This window comes from Macaca thibetana, chromosome 6 (genome assembly GCF_024542745.1).
Source record: "Macaca thibetana thibetana isolate TM-01 chromosome 6, ASM2454274v1, whole genome shotgun sequence".
NCBI lineage: Eukaryota > Metazoa > Chordata > Mammalia > Primates > Cercopithecidae > Macaca > Macaca thibetana.
Window position 1 is genome coordinate 34985375 of NC_065583.1, and position 25265 is coordinate 35010639.

Genomic DNA, 25265 nt, shown 5'->3' on the forward strand with positions numbered 1-25265 from the left:
GGCAAAACTTTTTGGGGGGTGTTGCTTCCTACCTACCCTGTCACCTCATCTCGCACAATAGCTCCCATCACTACTTCTGTCTCAACTACAGTGACCTATCAGTTTTTCACTCTTGCTTTGTTCACCTCTACCATGGGACCTTTGCACATCCCTCAGACACATTCTCCCTTCCACTCCCCTCCTGGCCTGGTTAAATCCCTACCCATCTTTCCCATTCCAACACACTCACACATTCTCAGGAAAACCTCTTCAGTCCTCCCTGAGCAGGTTAAATCCCTCTTGGCAGGTATATCCTCTCTTTTGCACACCTAGCCCTTTTAATTATGTCTATCTCCCCTGACAAGAACAGGTATATGATGCCAGGACCTGTGTCTGGTTCTGCTCACCAGTTGAACCCCCCAGGACTTTGTGTGGCACTCAGTAAATATTGTTGAAAGAGTGGGTAGGAGGATGCATTGGAGGTCAGATCATCTCAACAAAACCCCAAACCACCCTTTGTGATAGTGAGGGCACAGGGAGCACAGTCACTGTTTTGCAGACAGGGCGACTGAGCTCAAGCTCAGGAGGAATAGGTTCGTTGCCCAGACCTCATAGCCTGTTGGTTAGTGGTGAATCTGATCAGAACCCTGGTCTCCCAGTCCCTGCCACACACACTTAAGCTATAGGGCCATTATCCATAATTGGGATGGGGGACCACAAAGACTTTCCCTCCATTTCCTAGTATTCGGAGGACCTCTGACCCTTCTACAGCCACACCTCAAGTCCCCTCTGGTTTCTGGATTATCAAGTACCACATCTGTCTAGAATTCTGTGTTTCCTCTGAATCATTGATTTGATTTAAAAACTCCCTCATAGGTGAGTTAAAGTCCCTCAAGTCTGCACTGGGAGAATTCTTTTTTCTAAAAGGTTATGTTATGTTGGTGAGGTGACTGCACTTCAGAAAAGTTAACTTTTGTTTTTCTTCTCCTCGCCACCTGGGTTGAAGCCAATCCAGAAGTCGAAGTCTTAATCTGCCACCTGGTATCAAATCAGTCGGGGCTCAGTTGCAAGAAAATGATTTGCTTGAAAAGAAAATAGCTTTGGGTATTTTATTATCTTGTTTCTATTAAGGGACCACACCTGTGTTGTGGGGTTTTCTTTGTCTTTGGTGTTTTTTTTTTAAGTCTGTTCCCTCTCAGGCATTTGTGCTCTTACTCTCTTTCTTTGGAGCCAGTTCACCCAGAACTCAAAGGAGGAAGAGTGATAGGTCTTTGTTCACGTTTGCCAGAAAGACAGTCATGTATGGGGGACTATTTAGCTGCCGATTCTCTGACCCACCAGACAGAAATCATTTAATCATGTGTTCTCACTCACTCATTCAAGAAATACTTACTGAGAAGTTTTTATTTTTCAGTAAGGTGACCATATCATTAATGTCCAAGCTGGAACAGTTTTGCATGTAAAAGTGGACACTACCTGGTTCGCACTCTAAGGCAAATATAAACCAAGGTTTTCTCAGGTCAATCAGATGTCATTGGGTTCCCTATGTATTAGTGGCTGAATCTGGACTATTAGAGTCTTGGGTGATGCTAAAGTTTCTCAAAATCCCCTTAAGGATTAAGGACAAAGCCAGGAATGGGTGTAGGCTTCCAAAGGCATGAGATGAAAAGACATAAAAGATAAATTTAGATTAAAGTTGAACTAGACATTTCTAAAATTTTCCCACAACTTCCTTTTTAAAATAAATTTCATGTTTTAAAAAAAATGGAACCATGTCTCTGGAAGGTAATGACTCCACAATGGAAGCCAAGTTCCCCTGAGATGAGGCTACCTGGAGGGGCTTAGAAAAATGTTTAGAATTTATAAAGAATGAAATTTTCCATCAGGGCTAAGTGATGCTGATATCTTTTGAAAGAGGAGGAACAGAAGGGAACAGGAACAGTGTGTGATTTGTTATTAGCCTCTTCTTTAACTTGGAGTTTCTTCAATGCGGCTATTATTTTGTGTGTGATAATAAATGACATTAGCATGCAAACTCTTTTCCTATGGAAGATCTTTGGTTCTGAAGTGATTTGTTTCTCTTGCATCGCAGGTGCCTGTCCTGAGACCCATGGACCTGATGGTGGAAGCCACCCCACGAAGAGTATTTGCCAACGCACACACATATCACATCAACTCCATATCCGTCAACAGCGACTATGAAACCTACATGTCCGCTGATGACCTGAGGATTAACCTATGGAACTTTGAAATAACCAATCAAAGTTTTAGTATCCTTTCTTTGTGACCAAGAATCAACTGGCCTGAATCAAGAGTATTCAGGTACGAGTGGGCTTGGGGAAAATATGGAATAGAAATGCAACATCTAGCATTTGTGGAGAACTTGCCCCTTTTAAAATGTGCTGGCACCTATGAGACTCTTTAATCATAACAATAAAATTAGGGAAATATTGTTATTACAAGTGGCGAGCCAGGGCTAGCTCTGGATTGGGACTCTGAATCAATTCCTTCATAGGGAGGCATTTATGTGCCATGAATTAAAATTAGAGGTGATTTTATCAACAATAGGATAAGACCCTAGAGTTCAGATTCTTTCTCTGTTCCTTTCTCTATTAAAGGATTCACAAATCTGTATGGACTGCATGGACCACAGACATACTGGTTTCCATTATATCATAAGAGTGAAAATAATAGTGGCTGATATTTATTGAGTTCCAAGCACTTGCACTGGGAACTTTAAGTATAGTATCACATTTTTTACCTCATTGAAGTATATTATGCTTATAGAAAAGTACACATATTATAATTGTACAGTTTGATGAAATTTCACAGCTTGAACTCACCTATAACCAGCATGGACATCCAGAAACAGAACTTTACTAACAATTCTCAATCCCCTATCATGCCTCTTTATATTAGTAACTTCTACCCCCAAGGACATATTTGATAAAACAACCCTGTAATGTAAGTATCATTATCTCCTGTTTAATTAAAATATAGAAAAGTCGGCTGGGAGCAGTGGCTCATGCCTGTAATCCCAGCACTTTGGGAGGCCTAGGTAGGTGGATTTCTTGAGGATTTCTTAAGACCAGCCTGACCAACATGGCAAAACCCCAACTTTACTAAAAATACAAAAAAGAAATTAGCCAGGCATGGTGGCATGCACCTGTAGTCCCAGCTACTTGGGAGGCTGAGGCAGGAGAATCGCTTGAACTCAGGAGGCAGAGGTTGCAGTAAGCCGAGATTGTACCACTGCACTCCAGTCTGGGTGACAGAGCCAGACTCCATCTCAAAAATAAATAAATAAAAATAAAAAATATATAGAAAAGTCAAAAAAAAATGCCAAATAGCTGGGCCAGTATTTTCACCCCCACTATGTTGACCCTCTATTTCATAGTAAAAATTGGTCATTTATTGAATACCTATCATGTGCTCCATTCCTCACAAACCTGAGGCATGAGATTTATGAGGAATGGTACTGAACAACTCAGGCAACTGAACAATTGACCTAGGTATCAATATGGAGTTTTCTTTTCCACTTACCAGCCTCCCCTACTCTAACTCCATCTATCCATGAGCCCTGCCTCTAAAATATATGTCAAATCAACTCATATATCCCTATCTCCACTCCTACCTACCTACACTAGCATAAGCCACTGTTGTCTCTCACCTCTGTGACTGCAGCAATCTCATCTGGTCTCCATTCACTCTTGCTCTTTTATACAGTACAGACCCTTCAACATGTAATTCAAATATCATTCCTTCCCTGATAAAAAATAAAAAATAAAAAAATAAATTCCAGTAGCTTCCCACTGAACTCAGAATAAAATCCAAGTTATTTAACTCGGCCTATAAGATTCTACATGATCTGGAACCTGTCTCCATCTTTGATATCCAGTCATGTCACTCTTCCCTAATTCACTTTGTTTCAGCCAACTAATCACTTTTCTGTTCCTAAGTAAACCTTATTCTTCCAGTCTTTGCATTTGCGGTTTCATCTTTCTAGAAAATTTTGCCCCTAGCATTCACATGGCTAGCTGCATGTCACTATTCAGGCCCCAGAGGTACTTTTTCCCATTTACTCTTAGTATCTACCAATAACTCTTTATCCCTGATTTAAAATTTTTTTATTTATGTATTTTTGGTTTCTTCATATTAGGATGTAAATTCTACAAGAGCAAGGGTTTTGTATGAACTATTGCTGTTTTCCAGTATGTGGAACACTCTGACACATAGAAAATTATTGGACCTGTCAAGTTCGAAATAATAGTAGGGCATCGAAGTAGAGCTATCCAGTAGACAGTTGATCATAAAATCTAACCTGGAAATTTAATTTTAAGAGTTATAGTAAAGCTCCAAAAGTTTGTATATAGAATAGACCCCATAATGGCTCAAACAAATAAAAGATTATTTTCCTGTAAAGTCTAATATTGATGATCCCCATCAGCAGGCAGCCTCCTCCAATCAGTAATTTGGAAACTCGGGTCTCTTTCATCTGCAGCTCCCCAATGTTACCATGTTTATAGCATGACTGTAAAAGGGAAGGTCATGGAAGATCACAAGTGGGAGATTCCTCTGAGCCAGGCTCTAAAAAAGCATACATTCCATTGGCTAGAATTCAGCCACGTGGCCACCTCTTACTGCAAGGCAGCCTGGAAAATGTAGTCTGGCTGTGTGCCCAGGAAAAAAAAGACCCGGTTTTGGTACACAGCTAGCTAGTCTCCACCACAGAGAGCACTCAACAGTCTCCAAGGGCTTTCAGGGAAGGCAGCTTTAATCAGGTAGTGGCAATTATGAGATATATTTGGAGGCAATGAGAACTGACCATCAGGATCATGCCTGGCATCTTTTGTTGATCACGGAACAGACTCCACATGCTGTCTGGGCCTGCCTACAGATTTTGCCTGGCAGTGCAGCTGCTAATAGAATGAGTGTGGGTGGTGGTTCCCTTTCTCTCTATCTATTCCAAGAGCCAGAAATCTGCTCAGGCTCAGCTGGCTGTCACTCTGAGCTTCTGCTTCCCCAGTCTAGGTGACATGTTTTCTGAATTTTGCCTCTAGGCCTTCAGGGGGGAGGGGAGTTTCTTTAGGCATTTTGGGAGACAGATGCCTTGGGGAGAATGCAAAGGGGAAATATTAATAGTGCAGTTTAGGTTATATTCTGCAGATGTGTGACAGACTGCCAGATGCTGGCATACAAATGAGACCGTGCCATTCACCCTTAAAGCAGCCATATGTAAAATAATCATTGTCATCATGAGAATGATGATAAGTGATATCTATATAGTTCTTTTCAACCAGACCACCCTAAGCACTGAGCCTCTCATCACTGAAGTATAGCCACCTCTAGGGTAGGAAGCGGCCATCTTTCAAAACAGCTTCAGAAAAATACCAGCCACCAGGCAAGTCTCATTTCCACAACACCCCTTATTCACAAAGGAGACAGAAGAAACATGGTTCAGGATAGCATAATGTGGGATTCCCAAAGCATAGTGTGGCTACTACTGGGAGTGATAAGCAACGTGCTTCTAAGCAATACATAGACTTTTTTGGTTTTTATATTGATGTATTTATTTAATGAATGTCAAAAAACATAACCATCATATCCTACAATTTCACAGATATTCAATATCTATTTAGATTACAAAGTAAGTATATGGAAAGTATTGAGTAAATAGTGAGACAAGTGATCTGGAGATATGGTTAGAAAAAAGTCATGACTTCCTGCGACTGGCGTTTGGTGTGACTTTGGCATTATGGTTGAGAACTCAGTCTTTAGAATCCAACAAGTGACAGAGTTCTCACCCAGCCCTACCACTTTCTGGCTGTATAAGCTTTAACATGTTTCTTAATTTATCCAAGCCTCCATTTCTCTATTTTGTCATCTGTAGAAAGCAGCTCTATCAAAGAGGATTATGAGAATGAAATGCGCGCACACACACACACACACACACACACACACGCACACATTTAGGGCAGCACCTTGCTAAGCCAATGCTCAGTAAACAGGACTACCACAATCATGATAATTACGGAGAGAAACAAGGAAACTAGAAAAGTTGAACATTAGAATGGTAGCTTTTATTCTGCTAAATTTATTATCTGGATCATCTTTTCAATTCTAGACTCTTCCTTTGGCTCTGCAGTTGGGTGTCCTTTGCAAGATGTCGCCCTCTACTTACTAGATGTTTGCAGGAACTCTGAGGTCTAGGGCCTTGTGTTTAGCACCAGATCAGAGCAAGGCATTGCTAAACCTCATGATACCTGGTCATGAATTCTCTCCCTTCCATCTGTAGCCAGTCTGTCCTTGTCTTGTGTAACAGGTTCTCACATAAACAATCAAACTTTGGTCTTAATAGGCTAACTACATCAGGACCATAAAAAGTCATTAATAGATTAGTAGTTTTCTAGGACAAGAGACAATAGCAATAAATGAAAATTTATATTAAAGGTGTTGCTTCTTTATGAAAACTATGGTATACCTAGAATCCTTTGAACTCTTTTCTTAGGACTAAGAATGAATTGACCTGAGTTCTTACCTTGTCCAACATGGGATCTATTAAATAGACCCATAACAAGTAAAAATAAAGACTAGCCCTCAACAACGATAAATTGAGCACCTAGTTTGTGCCAGGCAAGAAAATGAGAAAAAACAAATTTGCCACTTTCAGAGTAATGTTCATCAAATATACTGAGTATATAATTACAAACTGAGATAATTTCTGTGAAGATAGGGAATATGGTTCTATGAATGCATTTTTTTAAATCCTGCTATAGACCAGGGAAGGCTTTGCTGAAGAATTGATTAAGATCTGAAAGAGGAAGAGTATGAGCTAACTTGGCAAAGAGGTGTGGAGAGAGGTGTTCAGTGTGTACAGAGGTCCTGTGGCAGGAGAGAGTATGACGTGTTGGAGGAACTCTAAGAAGGCCACTATTTTTGAAGCCCAGAGAGTGAAGTGGAGCATGGCGTAAGCAAGGCTGGGAATGGTAGCAGAAGCTTCACCTTTCAGAAGTCCAGTCTCTGAACATGAGACAGAGGAATTATCTGGGAGAAGCCAACTGGACTCTAGGGATATTTCAACTTTGACCTTGGTCCTAACAACCCTGTATAGCAGCCTCATTTTATTTGTCAACCACGCTGAGGCCCTGTTAGAGTCAATTCCCTAATTAAGGGACCACATAGCCTCAACTCTTGGCTTCCAGGTTCTAGCACTCATTACTAACATGGACAGCAGCTTCCTTTTAATTCAGTGGGATTCTGCCAGGCAGGCTTCCAGGGGAGCTGTGGGGTCTAGTACAAGTTTCTCCCCTCTTGTTGCTTCAGTGGCTTTCACCCTGCCCAATACATATTTAATATGACACCATGTGTCTCTTTGTCAGTCTCCTCATATTGAGCCTAGGAATTGGCAAACACTCCATGAATATTTACACATTGGCTTTTTTTTTTAAGCTCTTAAGAGAGGAATATCCCTTGGAGTCCTCTTTGGAGATTTCCAGTGTCTCATCATCAAGCAACATGTCCTTTCAGCTAATAAGATCTTTATGCTTCATAATCATTGCTTAATATCCAAAGATTAAATTTAGACCATGGAAAGAAAAAAAGACCTCAAAGCAACTCATGTCCCTAAAAGGAAATCAAACTCATCAAACAAATATGCTGTGTTCACACAAAGATATTACTATTTTCTACCTTCTGTATCGGCAGACTTTAAGTGGGATATGAAAAGCCTCAGCTGCTTTTGAATGTGGGCACTTTACCCTGGTAAACATAGATTCCACTCTTCAACTTGGCCAATGTTTATAATACTCAGCCCTGCAGAAAAGCGTCCTACTTGGCTCTCCTATCCTCAATTGGCTTAGACAGGAATTGGGGAAATATGCATGTCAGTATTAGCAAAATCAGCAGCAATGGGACAGAGGCATATGAAAGTCACCTCATAAAGGCAATGCATATAAACCCTATCCTTGGAGAAATATGTGTTTCCTTCAGAAGGAGGAATATTCACACCAGTGTAAAACTACTTAATAAATTATCTTTCCCATTATCTTGTTTGATAATCAAAATTCTTAGAAGCTGATAGGGTTATACCCATTTATAGGCAAAGAAATAGGAACCCAGAGAGAGAAAATGACTTTCCCAAATTCTCTTAGCAAAATGAGAATAGAATCAAAACTGAATCCCAATCTCTGGGCCCCATTTTGTTACCATCACAATCTTTTTCACAATATTATCTCGAACTTTACCCATCGAGATGAGGTTCCTGGTCTCCCAACTCTCTCAAAGATGAATTTAAGCCAGGAAAACTGCTCATTTTTAATGCTTTTTGCTTTCTTTGTTTAATAATATGTATTCATTGTAGAGATTTGGGGAAAATGAAATGACCAATAATCTCACTACCAATTTTGCTGTCTATACATTGGATTTGCATCACAGTTTTAACTTAATGCTAGCTAATTCAACAATGTGGGTTCAGGGGAAAATAAAAGAAATTTAAAGAGCCAAAAACAATTTAAAACTCCTGATTTACCCAAGAATCTTTCTTCTTCTTTTTTTTTTTTTTTTTTTTTTTTTTTTTTTTTTTTTGCAACTTTCCTAAGGAAAGAAGTTCAGGTTCCTAATCCACTTTTTTTTGCATTAGGACATTCCCTTTATTGATATTATATTTAATACAAATCATACATTAATACAAGTTATTTTTTGGTAAATTACTTTAGCAATAAACAATTCACCTCTTACTCTGCTAAAAGGTTAGAACAGGGGTTGGCAAACTATGCTCCCAGACCAAATTTATCCCGAAGTGTTTTTGTAAGTAAAGTTTTACTGGAACACAGCCACATCCTTTCAGTTACATATTATCTGTGGCTGCTTTCCTGCTGCAACTGCAAAGTTGAATAGTTGTGACAAAGGCCCAAAAGGCTGAAAATATTTGCTACGTGATCCTTATGGAAGCTCGCCTAGGTTAGGATATGGACTCTCACACTTTTCTATTCATTTATACATCAGGCATATTCACAGATTATTTTATTTTGTATATAGTTGGGATTATACCATATGCATTTTTCTTTTTAAAACAATCTTTTATTTCCACAGGCTTTAGGGAACAGCTGATATTTGGTTACATGAGTAAGGTCTTTAGTGGTGATTTATGACATTTTGGTGCACCCATCTCCTGAGCGGTATACACTGAACCCAATTTGTCGTCTTTTATCCCTCACCTCCTTCCCACCCTTTCCCCCTGAGTCCCCAAAGTCCATTGTGTCATTCTTATGCCTTTGCATCCTCATAGCTTAGCTTCCACTTATGAGTGGGAACATACAACGCCAAGAACCTTCCTTCTATTCAATCTAGGACATATAGAGACATAATTTCCCTCTCCCTGTCCTGCTTTTACTGCTTAGTAGTTATCACTGCCTAATATACTGTGTATTACACTCATTTACCTTGTTTATTGACTGTTCCCTACTAGAATATAGGCTCCATGGATCAGGGGGTTTAGGGTCTGCTTTGGTCGCTACTGTATCTCCTGCACCCAGAAGAGTACTGTCAGGGTGTAGATTCTTTGGAAACACTTGTAGAATAAATGAAGAAATAAATGAGTGAAAATGGGCCCTTCTCTCTCTTTCTCTCTGTCTCTCTGTCTGTGTGTGTGTGTGTGTGTGTGTGTGTGTGTGTGTGTGTGTGTGTGTGTAATTTATGTGGTCATAGTCAGACTGTATATACTTTGTACCTAAGTTTCCTTACCCAAAATAATACACATGTTAAGTATGGAACGTATCCTAAGTTTTTGTTTTATTTTTCAATATAGGGTCTCGCTCTGTTACCCAGGCTGGAGTGCAGTGGCACGATTACCACTCACTGCAGCTTCAACCTCCCAGGCTCAATCAATCCTCCTGCCTCAGCCTCCCCAGTAGCTGGGACTACAGGTGCATGCCACCACACCTGGCTAATTTTTGGTATGTTTGGTAGAGATAGGGTTTCACCATGTTGCCCAGGCTGGTCTGAAATTCCCGGGCTCAAATGATCCACCCTCCTTGGCCTCCCAACTTGTTGGGATTACAGGCGTGAGCCACCATGCCTGGCCCTAAGATTTTTTTCTGCCTGGAATACAACTTCATTAAAAGAAAATGTGGAAATAGTACTGATCATTGAAATCAAAATAAAAACCATTCATAAACCCACCCTGATAGAACTATCACTAATGTTTTGGTGTCTTCCCATTTAGCTCATCATTTTCAGAGTATAAGTTTTAAATGACATCATCATACTATCGTTAGAATTTTGTGCACTATGGTTTTTTACAGACTTGGAAATTTCACTGCAAAAACAATGTAAGGAGATATATAAAAATTCATCTAATCACTTCCTTATTCTGTATATTTATTTCAGTTGTCAATATTCTTCTAATATAACACTGGACTTTTGTTTTCATAAAAAGCTTTCTCTAAACTTGGGATTAGGAAATGATATTTGAATGGCCCCCATGCTACCTCTTACCATCCTGCCATGACCCTCTCCATTCCCTCATCCCACCGCTGATGAACCATTTATGGCTCTGGCTTCTCATTTGTTTGAAGTGGATCCCTTAAGGAGTGACCTCCTGGTGTCTTCAATTATTATTTTAAATGATGCCTCAGGCCACTGCCTGGCACAGCGGTGCCCTCACCTTCCCCTCTTCTGCCTTCCAAGCATGGAGCTCAGCTGCCAAGCTGGCTGTGCCCCCTCCTGTCCTCAGAGCTGCCTCCAGAGTCCCAGCAGAGAGCCAGATTAACCCCTTTTGTTAGCAGATGTAATTTGCCTGGGCTCAGCATTAATAAGAAATGCCGTAAGCGGTCAGGTCAAGAAGAACAGATCTGTCAAGCCCCAGGGTTAATTTAATAGCAATCTGTTGGCTGTCGGGGTTGTATATTAGCCATGAATTCAATGCTCTGTTTTGCTTTTGCCATCTAGTTATTTGGGACAACAGGGACATAATTTGGATAGAGAGCTCTAAAGGATTAAAAAAAAAGAAAATTGACTGTCAAAATGCATCATTCCATTTTCAAGATTACACATGGAGCCACGCGTTGCTCATCTTCTTTCTCCTTCCCTCCCAACATGAAGGGCAAAATTACATATGCTGAAAACATGGATTGCCCTTTAGAGCCATGCAGGGGAAAATGCCTGGGTTTCTAGAGGATACAGATGTCGAATATCCTCTCCCATCATCACCATAAGTCATTTAATTTTTAGCAACTAGACTTCTCTCAAATATTTCTAGAACTCACCAAATCCTCCAATAGGTAAAAATCCAAACAATCCTTTGTCAGGATTTTGTCCCAAATTCTGCTTCAAAAAAAACAAAATCTTAAAGCACATAAAAATTCTGGTTCTGGAAAATTCAGTCACCAAAGTGGTAGGTAAATTAAGAGAGCACAAGCCTAAAGCCAGAAGAGATGGGGCTGCCCTCTCAGATTAGCTGGGGGTCTTTTCAAGAGAACCAAAATTGTCACATTTTGGCCAGCTTTGTGAGGCCATTCCTCAAAGGAGGCAGAGGGGCATGGTGAGAAAGAACCCAGGCTCCAGAGTCAGACAAGCTTGGGTTCAAATCCCAGCTCTGCCCACTGTGTCACATAACCTCAAGCAATGTATCTGAGTTCCCTCGGCTGTAAAATGGAGCTGTTAATAGTTCTGCCCTCATAAGGCTGAGAAGAGGGGCAAGGGGGACAACACATGGAAAGTGTTAGCACAGGGCAGAACTGGCCTCTGATCAGCATTAGCTACTGGCCATATCTTTCTCTTAAATTCAGAGTGATTAAAAAGAGGGATAATCGTGGTTTCTTCCTGGAACCCCTTTGAGTCAAACTAAACAAGCCCTCTACTCAAAAAGGAAGACTGAGACCTGCTGGGGGTAGGAAGCCAAAGGCTTGGGGATGAGGGCTGGGAGGTGGGTAGGCTTGGAAGGTCCAGTGAGAGAAGGAAAGATCCAGAGATGGCAGCTCTAGGCAGATATTGTGGGCACAGCCCCACTGGCGTCCTTGATGGCGGAGGATGTTCCTGGTTTCATAGACATGTTTAGGCACTTTGTTTTTGCACATTCTGACTTTGGGGCTTTATTTTTAGGTGGGAAAAAATAACTGTAGCTGTAGCACCTCCCCCTCCCACACAGCGAAGATCCCTTCCAGTTCAGCTTGTTTTTAGAGCTATACTGGTAGAGGTTGAGAAAGCTGACACCAGATTTTCTTTCCCTATTTTGAGAAAAGAGAAACATGTTCACTGGCACCGTGGGGTATCAAGGCTTGCTCTGGAGGATGAAGAAATCTAACAGCAGCTGAACGCTAACCTCTGTTTACCCAACGCCATGTCATGGCCATAGAGCCCAGGGCGTGGGTCAGTGGCTGAGAGAGCACCAGAGCTGCAGCCTAGAGCCTCCTTCTGAGGGGCACAGGCTCCTGCTCCAAAGCATGTGGTGCTAACTGCAATCATATTTATAACTCTGGCAGAAGTTGAGTTGAAAGGTAGTATTTTGTGAAGCCAGGAGACCCACATGCCCTGGAGACCCAAGTAATATTTGCATCTGTGTTTGGTGGGAGAAATTGTAGTAACATGTTAGCTCAGTCTCAAGCCAATTTTAGAAAGAACCCAACAGGGTTTATAAGAGATAATAAATGGGAAAGAGGCACAACCAAATACAAAGCCATTGTTGCAACAAATTGCATGTTGAAATGTTGTAGCAGGAGCATAGGTGATGTTTGATCATAGATATTACTTTGTTAGTGCTAGCGGGACTAAAAATATCAGTGCATTTTCTTGTACCACATCTAAACTCTAAGGAGGGGACTATGCTACTAGGTTAATGAAAAACATGCAAGACTTTCATCCATCTCAGTCTAATGGGGCAGTTATATCAAGTTATTGCTTGTTGATTCAATACATTGTTGTCCAAAATATGGTGCATAAACTCCTGGTACACTCATTTGCAACTATTTTATATATTATATAAAATATAATATATATAATATATATAAAATATATATAATATATATACACACAAATGCAATATATAATATATTGATCTTTATGCATGTTACTTAAAGTATAGCTACCTTATTAAACCCATGATTTTATGAATATTGGGTTACTGTTTAGATAAAGCTAAGTAAAGAAAACAGTGAATCAATTTAAAGTTGATCTGAAAGAAAAATGTCAAGTAAAACGTACTACCTGATGATGCACAGATAGGGCAAAAATCACAAAGGTGGCTCACAAGTGGGAAAAATCTAGGAAAAGTGGGAGTCCTGTTTGTCAGCTTCACTGTGTAGCAGCATCCACATCACAAGGCTCGTTCTTTGCAGGATGTTGCTGGGTCCTCAGACAGTGCCTGGGCCCCTCTGTGTCCTGATCCCCCAAGCTCTGAGTGGAGGTGTGAAGAGATCTGTACAAACCCACTCCTTCACTCATGCCAGACATCCTACAGAAGGGGGTTGTTTTCATTGAGTCACCTTCATAAATAAAAGAGTAAATGTTTCATTCCAATATACAAGGATATAGTCTTTAAAAAACAGAGGTATAAATCTTGATCAGAAAGGGAAATACTGAGAAGAAAAAACCCAGATGATAAAACTAAGGATATTTTCCATGGGACCCTAAAAATTTCCAACTAGATGGCTTCTTTCTGATACTTCAAAACTCCCTCACAAGCTGAAAAGCAGATCACAACTTACAGAGACTAGAAGTCTTATATATCATACATGAAAGAAATGTTGCATAATTATGAAAGAGCACAGACTTTGCACCTGGGATGAAATCCTAGTGTTGTCATTTAGCCATGTGACTTGAGGCAAGTTACTTTATGCACTTGGAGCATCCGTTTCCACCCCTGAAAAAATGAGGATAAGGAAAATGCTGATATGTAGAGTTCTTGTAAGGATTAAATGAGATAAAGTACATGATATGCTTTGCACAGTGAATGGCCTATAGCTAGTGCTAAATTATTGGTGGCAGCTATTATTATTATCATCAACATATTATAAAGAAGGGCTTAGGGATTTCATGAAAGAGAGTGTGCACTCTATTATTATAGATATCACTTACCAGCCCAAGAATCCAGTTAAGGAATCAGACAAAATGAATTATTTGGTTATAATAGGACTAGTACCTTAATCATTATTATAAAATGAGAAGCAAAATCTTTGCAACTTGGTACATTTTAGCCTGATTGCACAAGCAGTTAACTTTAGTCATGAGTGGATGTCTTTTACATGTTTTTAGAGGATAAAACACAAATGAGGAGTCAAGAGACCTGAGTTCTAATGCTGCCTCTGACTACTGGGTAACCCTGGGCTGTTAAAGTTCCTGAGGCTCATCTCTCTGGGACAAGTTTATGATGAGGATCCAGCATGTGCATAGCAAATCTTGACATATTACACTAATGTAAGATGGTGCCATTGCTAATTCTACCCTTCCCCAAGTTCCTGCCTCCTTCTCCTGGTTTCTTCCTTGACTCGTCTGTGCCAGATATCGTGGACATTAAGCCAGCCAACATGGAGGAGCTCACGGAGGTGATCACAGCAGCCGAGTTCCACCCCCATCATTGCAACACCTTCGTGTACAGCAGCAGCAAAGGGACAATCCGGCTGTGTGACATGCGGGCATCTGCCCTGTGTGACAGGCACACCAAGTGTGAGTAGCAGCTGAAGGGAGGTGGGGGGACATGGCCACTGGCTCCAACATGCAGGGGGAGGGCCTGGAAGCTTATGATCTCCCTTTCTACACCAGACACACTAGGAGTAAAGAAACTACAAGTGGGAGTCAGCTCCGTATTTTATATTTCAGTAAAGATGAACATTCACGTTCGATTCCAAAACATCCAGAGATGAAAATAAATAAGACATGACCTTCATCAGAAAAGGGTTTAAATAACAGTGTGATGTGATCCAAATTATGTGTTAAGGAAATCATGCTTGCTGCCATGGGGAGAATGACTTTGAGGAATAGCAGGGAGACCAGTTAGGAGACCATTGAAGGGTGGCCTAGACAAAGAAGTGAGTGGAAATTGAGAGGGTAGATGGGTTCTGGACACATCTTTTTTTTTTTTTTAATCCATGTAACCTGCACAGTACTGCACAGATCTTGGCAATAAAGTTAACAGGACTTGCTGAACTGCGTGGGAGGCTGAGAACATAAAAGGCATCTAGAACAGCAGCTGGGGGAAGGAACTGGTGGCTTCTTGGAGAGATTGTGACTATAGGATGCCAGAGCCACGTCGTAATGACCATGGTTTTTAAAACCCGAATTTTTTTCATCAAAGTCAGTGAACGGCCATAATAGTAACCAGAGGAGTAATATGATCAGAATTAGTTGTTAGGGAAATTGTTCAGACAGAAGGCAGAAGGATAAAGGTTAAATTCTGGCTAAGAGAACAAAGAAACAAGGAGACAGGTTAGGAAGCCACTATAATATAGATAAGCACTTCTTAACAGTACACCATTGAATCTTGTGCTACCTAGTTTTTTGTTTCGGGGAAGGGGCTGTCCTGTACATTGTAGGATGTTTAGCAGCATCTGTGGCCTTACCCACTAGATGCCAATAACACAAGCCCAGTTATGATAACCAAAAATGTCTCCAGACATTGTGAAATATCCTCTTGGTGAAAACATTACTCCCGGTTGAGAACCACTGATCTAAACTACAATTCATTCAGTCACAGATACAGCATGATATTCTTGTATCTACAATGTATTTGTTACAATAAAGAACTCTGAGTGGTACAGTGGAAAGGTAAGACTTATTTCCTATGCTCAAGGAATTTAAAATTTGGCTAATGAGGCAAGATGCACCCAAGAAGCATTTCAGGAACAATGTATAAGGCAGTTCAGTTTTAATACTCAAGTGAATGGTGGAGATAATTATGGGTTAGGTCATTCAGAGGGGGGTTAGATGTTCGAAACAGACCTCACAGGGAAGGCAGAGGCTGAGTAGATGACTGTTGAAGTACAAGTAGGATTTGGTTAGGTGGGAAACAGAAAGAAGAGTATTGTTGGCAGCAAGCACAGAATGGGCAAAATTCTGAAGTTACTAAAATAATGGAACTTTTGAAGAGTGTTAAATAAAAAGTGTCAGGCTTGGGGGAAAGGGGAATCTTGGGTTAATGAGGTTAAATAGGGATGATGGTTTATATCAGGTTGATCCTTGAAGATCAGATTCCAAAGTTTATGCTGTCATGTATTCATGCATTCAGTGAGTACTTATTTTATACCCAGAGTCTGGTTCCCATAGTATCCAGACCTTCTTAAGCTGTTCTACCAAACACAGTTGTGGTGGGGCCAAGCCATGAGCCCTGCTGCCATGGAAGGAGGGCACAGAGAGGAATCCTGTTCCCCCTGTGTGCTCTGGGTTGGCCCAACCTACCAGCAAAGGTAAAACAGCACATGCCTGGCAAAGACCGGCGACCCTGGGGGAGGTGCTGACCACAACAGATTTTCTTTGAAGCCTTACTTTTCTTTCTAAAATTTCATGTGAGTTTTACATTTCACCCCCATATAATATCTATTTTCACTTTAATAATTACATTTCTATCCCCCACTCTCAAATTTTAAACAAAGTTGATGTTTCTAAAAGATGTAACATTTATCATATGGTTTCCTATACTTTCTAGTATACCCCATATCCTCCCCTCTTCCTAACCCGCAAGGATATACACAGGTACCCTACTTGGAGAAGCACAGTTTCTAGTATGTGGGAAGTAATTTGAGATCATTTAGCTAGACAGCAGATTTAATAATAATTGTGTTTTATGGAAGATTAACACAGTGGTCATGTGAAGAAAGGTATGAAAGTTAGAAGGTTTTGCTTTAGTCTCAATGCGAGGATAGTTTGGAACCTAGATAAAGAATGGTGGCTATAGAAATCCAAAGAAAGAGAAGGGGGAAAATGAACATTTTCTTTTAAAATAACTATGGGTGTCATAAATGATGTTAGTGGCATTAAAGGTTGGCATTCATCATACATGGATGTGATATGAATTGTTCAATGTCATTCCCCTCTAGATAGTAAACTCCTTGAGGATGAGAACTGAATCTGATTTGGTCACATTATATGACCCCCTGACATATAAGCAGGGGTCAGGAAATATTTAATAAATGTGTGCCTAAGGGTAGACATAAATAACAAGTGGGAATGGGGATGGATGGAAAGTCTCTAACTCCCTCCCAGAGACAGTGAAGGGTTGGGATTCAGTGCGGGACATGCTGTGGGTGAGGTGACATGAACTGTCTAAGGAAGCAGGGCCTCTCTGGTGAGTGAAGGCAGAACTGGGCTTTCTGGGCCACCAACCCAGGAAGGAGGCCAGGGATGGCACAGGAAGCCCTGGCATCCCCATAGCCCGGTGTGACTGACACTAGCCTTGGCTTTGGAGTCAGACAGATCCATGTGCGTTCTGGATGTTGGGGAATCAACTGACTGGGAAGCTTGATGAACCCTGAACACAAGATAGAAAAAGGGCAAGGCCTTAGAAGCTTTCAAAACTAGAATGGTAAATAACTAAGTGATACTAGGCTTAATACCTGGATGATGAAATAAACTGCACACAATAAAAACCCATGACACACATTTACCTATGTAATACACCTGCACATGAACCTCTGAACTTGAAAGTTAAAAAAAAAAAAAAAAAAAAAAAAAAAAAAAAAAAAAAAAAAAAAAAAAAAAAAACTTGAGTGATTTAGAGTAGATGCTTTGGAATCAGAATTCGGCTCTGACACTCAGTACCTGCAAGACCTCAAGCAAGTTATTTAATTCTTTTGAGCCCCAGATTCCTCATCTGAAAGTAGAAATATTAAGGACAGCGTCATAGGGCAGGTTGTTCGCAAGAACTAAATTTCATGTGTGTGAGATCCTAGCCCTCCCTCTGCCAGGCACAAAGGAGTCAATAAATGACGGCAGCAGTTATCACAATTATTCACCCAGGATTCTCCCGGTTCCAGGCCTGCAGACGCAAAATGTTCGAAACCCCAACCCTCTTGCCAGATATAGGAGGCCTCATTCATTTATTTATTTAATCAATATTTGTTAATCACATATTTTATGTCAGGTACTGTATCAGACTCTGGAGACACAAGGGTGAGCAAAAACAGACCTGGTTTCCTCCCTCTTAGAGCTCACTGTCTGTATTAGGGTTCTCCAGACAAACAGAACCAGTAGGGTATGTGTGTGTAAGTAAAAAGATTTATCATAAAGAATTAGATCACATGGTTATGAAGGCTGACAAGTCCCAAGCTCTACAGCCATGAAGCTGAAGACCCACGAGAGCTGCTGGTGGTGTTCTAGTCTAAAAGCCATCAGATACCGGGCGCGGTGGCTCACACCAGTAATCCCAGCACTTTGGGAGGCTGAGGCGGGTGGATCACCTGAGGTCAGGAGTTTGAGAGCAGCCTGGGCAATGTGGTGAAACCCCGTCTCTACTAAAAATACAAATATTAGCCAGGTGTGGTGGCACACACCTGTAATCCCAGTTACTGGGGAGGCTGAGGCAGAAGCATCACTTGAACCTGGGAGGCATAGGTTGCAGTGAGCTGAGATCGCCCCACTGCACCCCAGTCTCAGTGACAGAGCAAGACTGTATCTCAAAAAAAATAAATAAATAAAGCCCTCAGGCTGAAGACCCAGGAAAAATCAGTGTTTCAGTTCAGGTCCAGAAACAAGGGGAGAAAAAAACAATGTTCCAGCTCGAAGGCAGTCAGGCAGAGGAGTTCTCTGTCCCTTGCAGGAGGGTCAGCGTTTTTATTCTCTTCAGGCCTTCTGCTGATGAGATAAGGCCCATCAACAGTAGACAGTACAATCTCCTTTACTCAGTTTATTAATGTAAATGTTAAACTATTCCAAAAACACCTTTACAGAAACACCCAGAATTTCTAGCCAAATATCTGGGCACCTCATGGCCCAGTCAATCTGATGTATAACATTAACCACACTGTCTAAGGAGAGAAGATGTATTAGTTAGAGAATAGAAACAAATATAGTATCACAACTGCAATACATGTATAAGAGAGAGGCATGTGCTGGTACAAGTAGGGGTGATGAGGACTCAACAAGGCAGTGGCTGCTGAGCTGAGACTTAAGGATGGAGAATTGGATGGGGAGAGCCCAGGGAAGAATCATGCAGTCATACAGAAGCAGGAAGCCGGTCAAGCCACACACCCAGGGAGCCCCAGAACTGCTTCTCCCTCCAGCCTCAGCCCCACACAGCTCCAGAGAAGCAAAGCCCTGGTGACCGTCCTGAAGGAGGTTGAGGAGCCAGCTACTGGCCTTCAGGCCTCTGCCCAGCCCTGTCCTCCTACTCCCTATTCCAACACCAACAGAGTTCTGAATTGCAAGCTGCCAGCCTACTAATCTAATTAAGATGCAAAAGAAATTCATTTTCCCGACTCCTCCAAAGTACCAACCTTCTTCAGCGCACATCTCCCTTTGTTCAGCTGCTGTGGCTACGGGCCCCAGCTCCTGCCAGCTGGGAGAACAAGTTCAATCTGACCCCTAGCCTGACGTTTCATATTGATTTTTTCCATCCTCCTCAAATGGCAGCCTGCAGTCGACCGCAGTTCAGCTGAGGTGTGCGATCGGAATTGAGACAGTTCATCAGAGTTCAAAATGAAAAGCAACATTGGCTTTCGGAGATGAGCACTGAGAAGGAGGGTATTTAATAACCATCAGCATTTAATCAAACTGCCGAGGAGAACCACGTTATCAGAGCTGCATTTATTAATTTCCATATGTCCCTCACTCTGCATACTCAGCGGGGGTTGGAAGGGATGATTCTTTTTCTCCCTCGCCTATTTTTTTCTACCACTTCTGGCGGTAGTGACAAGGGTTGTGTTTGCAGTTTAGATGCCTGAAACAATAGGCAGGTGGCAGCACTTAGGTAGAGTGGATTATGCTTTTCCCTTTCCATGCATGAGTATCAGGGTCTGGGTGAAGAAACTGGCCAGGTGTAATGGACACCAACCTGGGGAGTGAAAGGAATTAAGCCTGAACTCCTTTCCAATGTTCCCCATAAATCTGGTCTCTGCTAACCTCTCCAGGCTCAGCTCCCTGTAGCCTGGCCACACTGGCTTGCTTCCTGCACCTCCATACATCCAGTCCCTTCCCACCTCTGGGCCTTTGCACATGCTCTTCTGCCTGGAATGCTCTCCCACCACGCACCCTACCTGTCTGGCCTGTACTGACTTCTTAAGTTTCTGAGAAAATGTCACTACCTAAGAGTTAACTTCTCTGTCCACCCCATCTGTACCTACCATCTCTCGATCTCATCACTCTATTTTATTTCTTTATTTCTTTCATAGCCTCCATTATAGTTGTTTGCTTTACTTAGCCTCTGTCTTGCTGACTGGAATACAATCTTTATGAAGACAGGGACTTTATCTCAGTAATTACTGAATTTGTACAACATTTATATAGCACCTGGTGGGACTTCATAGAACATCTGTGGTGGAAAGGCAGGCAGATAGGAAAAGACAAGTGAAAAAAGGCACATTAGTTTACCAGGGCTGCTGCAACAAAGTACCATGGACTGCACTGCTTAAACAATTCAACTATTTTTTCAAAGTTCTGGAGGCTGGAAGCCCAAGATGAAGTGTTGGCAGGGTTGGTTTCTTCTGAGGTCTGTGAAAGAAGGATAAATTCCACACTGCTCTCCTTGGCTTGAAGATGGCTGTCTTCTCCCTTTGTCTTTACATCACCTTCCATCTGTGTCTGTGTCCAAAATTCCTCTTCTTATGAGGACGCCAGTCCTATTAGATCAAGGCCCACTCTGTTGACCTTATTTTAAGTACCTGTTGAAAGGCTCTATCTCCAAATACAGTTGTATTTTGTAGTACTGGGAGTTAGGACTTCAATATATGAATGGGGTGGCGAGGCGGGGCGACACAACTCAGCCAGGAAAGAGATAAAAGTCATCAAGAACACAAGCCCTGGAGCCAGCAGTTCCAGACATTGTTTCTGGGCCTCATTGCCGCCAGATGCCTGGGCAGGTGCTGATGTTGACACCTTCCTCCAGGAGGTAAGAGGGCAAAGAGGTCATGGACACAGGGCTCTTGCACAGCCCCTGACACGTTTGAAGCACACAATAAGCATAACTTTTATTAAAGGTAGGAGAGAAACTAGATAAAGGACCAAAGGTTCAGGATGATAGAAACCTGTGCATTGGGTCTCGACAGTTTCACCAGGCGGGGTTGTCCATGTGTGTTAGGACAGTGATGCCTGGAGGCTTTCATGTGGTGCTAGAACACTTTCTTTCTGAACAAAGGGGACTTTAATTGATTTTAGAGGCATTGAGGTACCTGATTTCTATTAAAAAGCCAATCTTGAAGGGAGAGGTTCCCCAATAAGTAGGGTGTGATTTGGCAGCATAAAAGCAGGTGAAATCCTCAAGTGGGACTGGGAATGGAAAAAGGGATACCTTGAAAGGTCTCAGAGACTTGACTTGACAAAGACCTGGGGACACAAAGGTGTAGCAAGTGGAGAAATGCTTATGAATGTTAAAGCTGCATACGAAATGACAATCTCGCCATGAATGCAGCAAGGTCAGGATAAGTATATGTGGGCAAAGACAAGCAGAGGCTGTATGAAAGGGATGAGGTCAGGGGCCATGAAATGTGGGCATTTTTCTTATTTTCTAGATTCCCTCCAAGGTTGTTGTTTTACTTCTATAACTTGAAGAAAGTTGATGAATGACCGAAGAGCCCCACTGGGCACCTTACCTCCAGGGTAGAGATAGCAGAAAACATCAAAACTCCCTGCACATCCCAGCAGCCCCTGTCATAGGTACTGGGATGAGGCAAGGCAGTGAGGAGCCCAGCATGATGTTCCCTGTAAGCACAGCCCAGGATATTTTTGTTTTGTTTCTTCCCTCTGTCAAACCAAGCTAACAGTAGTGAGTTAATTCAGGGACTGGGTCAAAACAGAGGAGGAAAATCAACATAGTTGAGCAGCCACTATCAGCTTGTATCCATGGCCTAACTGGCGATCTTGAACAGGTTACCTAACCTCTGTGCTTCAACTTACTCACCTATAAAATATGGGTAGTGGAAGTGCTTACCTTGTAGGGTGCTTGTGAGGATTAAATAACACCCATGGAGCCTTAAAATGATGCCTGGTGCATAGTATAAGCATCATGTTATGGTTGGAGTGAAGATATTATCTTGCTTCCCTACCACAAGTGTCTTTTAAGAGTGGGAGCAGGAAGAGCAGCAGCAATCATAAAACTAGTAATGTCAACAGCCTGATTCACAGCTAACTTCCATGACATTTTACTGTGTCCAGGAAGTAAGCCAAGTATACATGCATGAGCTCATTTAATCTTCATAACAACCCTATGAAGTACATACTGCCATTATTCACATCCTAGAGATGAGGCAACTAGCTAAAAGGGGGAAAGATACACTTATGGCCACCAAGGAGCAAGTGGTGAAGTTAAGGTTTGAGCCAGACCACCTGTAGCTCTTCAAGAAAACACCAAAAACCACTTATTCAACTAAGATTGGTTAAACACCTGCTGGTTTCTGCCTTTAGGGAGCATACCTTCTTGTGGGGCAGGATGAGAGAGAACATACAAATGTACAAATAAACAAGGTCATTTCAGACATGATAAAAAAAAAAAAAAGGCTGTAAGAAAATTAGCAGGGTCAGGAAGTAGTGGTATGTGGCAAAGCCTTTAAATTGAGACCTGTTATCAGAGGGATCCAAAGAGAAAGCCAACATCTAAGTGTGAAGGCCCTAACAGAGGAGCAAACTTGTGTGTTCAAAGAATAGAAAAAAAGATCAGTGGATGAATACAAGTAGGCTAGGGACAGTGCAGAAAGTGAGGCCACGGCCAGGCATGGTGGCTCATGCCTGTGATCCCAGCACTTTGGGAGGCTGAGGCAGGCAGATTGCTTGAGGCCAGGAGTTCCAGACCAGCCTGGCCAACATAGTGAAACCCCATCTCTACTGAAAATACAAAAATTATCTGGGTGTGGTGGCGCACACCTGTAATCCCAGCTACTCAGGAAGCTGAGGTAGGAGAATCACTTGAACCTGGGAGGCATAGGTTGCAGTGAGCCAAGATTGTGCCACTGCACTCCAGCCTGGGCGACAGAGAGAGACAGAGAGGAGAGAGAGACAGAGGAGAGAGAGACAGAGAGAAGAGAGAGACAGAGGAAAGAGAGAGAAAAGAAAGGAAGGAAAGGAAAAGAAAGGAAAAGGGGAGGGAAGGAGGAAGAGAGGGAGGGAGGAAGACAGGGAGGGAGAAAGGGAGGGAGGGGAAAAGGAAAGTGAGGCCAGAGAGGTAGGCTGGGGCCAGATCATGGAGAGCTTTATGGGCCAGAGCAGAGCACTTGGATTTCACTGTAAGTGAGATGGGAAGCCATGAGATCGTGCTAAGAAGGAAGTGAATACTGTTTATGACCTTAAAAGAGTTCTCAGACAAAGGGTGCCAGGCCTGGAAAGCAGAGAGACCATTTAGAGGTTGTTGCCACAGTCTGGAGGAGACATGATAATGGTTCTGACCAGGGTGGGCACAGTGAAGTGGTGGTAAGTGGGCAGATTCAGGATCCCCTTAGGAGGTGAGGCTAAGAGGACTTGCTGAGAGATTGGCAGTGAAGAGGTGATGGAAAAGGGAAAATCTAAGATAACTGATAGGTTTGGTGCTTGAGTGACTGTATGGTACCATATACTGAAATGAGGAGACTGGGGAAGGAACAGTTTTGGCATGGAAAGACCAAGCATTCTCTTTTGGATGTGTCCAGATTGGAGATGTCTGTGATTCATCCAATTAGAGAAGTCTGGCAGACAATTAGATAACATGAGTCTGGAAGTCTGGGGAGAGGTCTGAGCTGGAGCTATAAATTTAGGAATCATGAGGATGTCATGGCTATTTTAAGCCATGGGATGGGATAATGTCAATTAGGGCAGAAGGTATGGTTAGAGAATAACTGAGGGCCCAGGAATGAGGCAAAGGCCACACCGACATTTACCAATGGGGTAGGGGAAAGAAAGAGGTGGTTTTTATGGATGATCAAGTATGAGCTGCCAGGGAAGTGAGCAGAAAACCAACACATGTAAGCTGAGAGAAGACAGTGATTTAGAAATACATTAGGATCGACTATGTCAAATGCTTCTGAGAGGGCAAGAAGGATGAGACGGGGGAAGTGATCATAGGATGTGGGCTCATGGAAGTCTTTGTCCATTAATTAGTTAAAGTAAAAGCAGTTAGCACACTGCCTGACACATAGTAGGTTCCCAGTACACGTTTGCTGAATGCAATCAATTGTGTGTGTGTAATGGCACAGGGTAGGTTCTGCAGTAGCATCTTAATTCCATTGTGGTTTGGGCAGACCTTCCTTCTTCCTCACCTGCCCCTCGAGCTTCCATCTTGTTGAGAGGGAATGTCTAGTGCTGGGGAATTGCAGAAGCTGAATCTGGCCAGGGAAGGTCTTGAGGGCCAAGGCAAGGAGCCAGGGTTCCCCTCAGCAGTAGCGATGGAGCTGCCCTGCAGCACCAATCCTTTGCACTGGCTCTACCAGCAAGTTCGCTGCCTGTAGACACTCTCTTCTAGCAGCAAGGCCCTTCTGCACTGGCAAGTCTGCAACCCAAGGATTGGCCACAGAAATCCCCTCCTTCAGATGACACCAAAGCAGCCTTCCTGTCCAGGGGCAGTCTGACTTTTTCATGCTGAGGGGCAAATGGCATAAGCACTTTAGACCTTAAAATCTGAGATGTTAGGCCAGACGCTGTGGCTTATGCCTATAATCCCAGCACTTTAGGAGGCCGAGGGGGGCAGATCACTTTAAGTCAGGAGTTCGAGACCAGCCTGACCAATAAGGTATTTTAATACCTTAACCCTGTCTCTACTAAAAATATAAAAATTAGCTGGGCATGGTAGTGCACACCTGTCATCCCCGCTACTCAGGAGGCTGAGGCAGGAGAATCACTTGAGCTCAGGAGGTGGAGGTTGCAGTGAGCTGAGATTGTGCCACTGCACTCCAGCCTGAGCAACAGAACGAGACTCCATCTCAAAAAAAAAAAAAATCTGAGATATTTCTGTGAACAGTGTAGTCATTGGAGAAAAAGCCCGAGTTCCAACAAGAAGAGGGCAAAGTTTGATGTCCAGTCCAACTATCCAAATCAGAAATTTCATTGTCTTCCAGGTGGGTGTAGTAGAGGGGGAGGGTGCTATTTTTGAACATTTCTGTATCTCATTTAATTCTCACAACAACCCATGAAGATTGGTATTAGTACCTCTAATTTACAGAGGCGGCACAGAGAGGTGAGGAAATTTG

General features: G+C 42.3%; 2 protein-coding genes across 11 annotated transcripts in view; both read left to right on the forward strand.

Annotated features, from left to right (window-relative positions):
* The window catches only part of PPP2R2B (protein phosphatase 2 regulatory subunit Bbeta), a 487138-nt gene that overhangs the window by 428294 nt on the left and 33579 nt on the right, over positions 1-25265 (forward strand). For all 10 annotated transcript variants that reach the window (XM_050794012.1, XM_050794011.1, XM_050794017.1 and 7 more), the window contains 2 exons: positions 2072-2249; positions 14473-14637. In XM_050794012.1, the coding sequence (XP_050649969.1) occupies positions 2072-2249; positions 14473-14637 (343 nt within the window). The remainder of the gene's footprint in view (positions 1-2071; positions 2250-14472; positions 14638-25265) is intronic.
* The window catches only part of PRELID2 (PRELI domain containing 2), a 1077378-nt gene that overhangs the window by 167512 nt on the left and 884601 nt on the right, over positions 1-25265 (forward strand). The gene's annotated exons all lie outside the window — the stretch shown is intronic.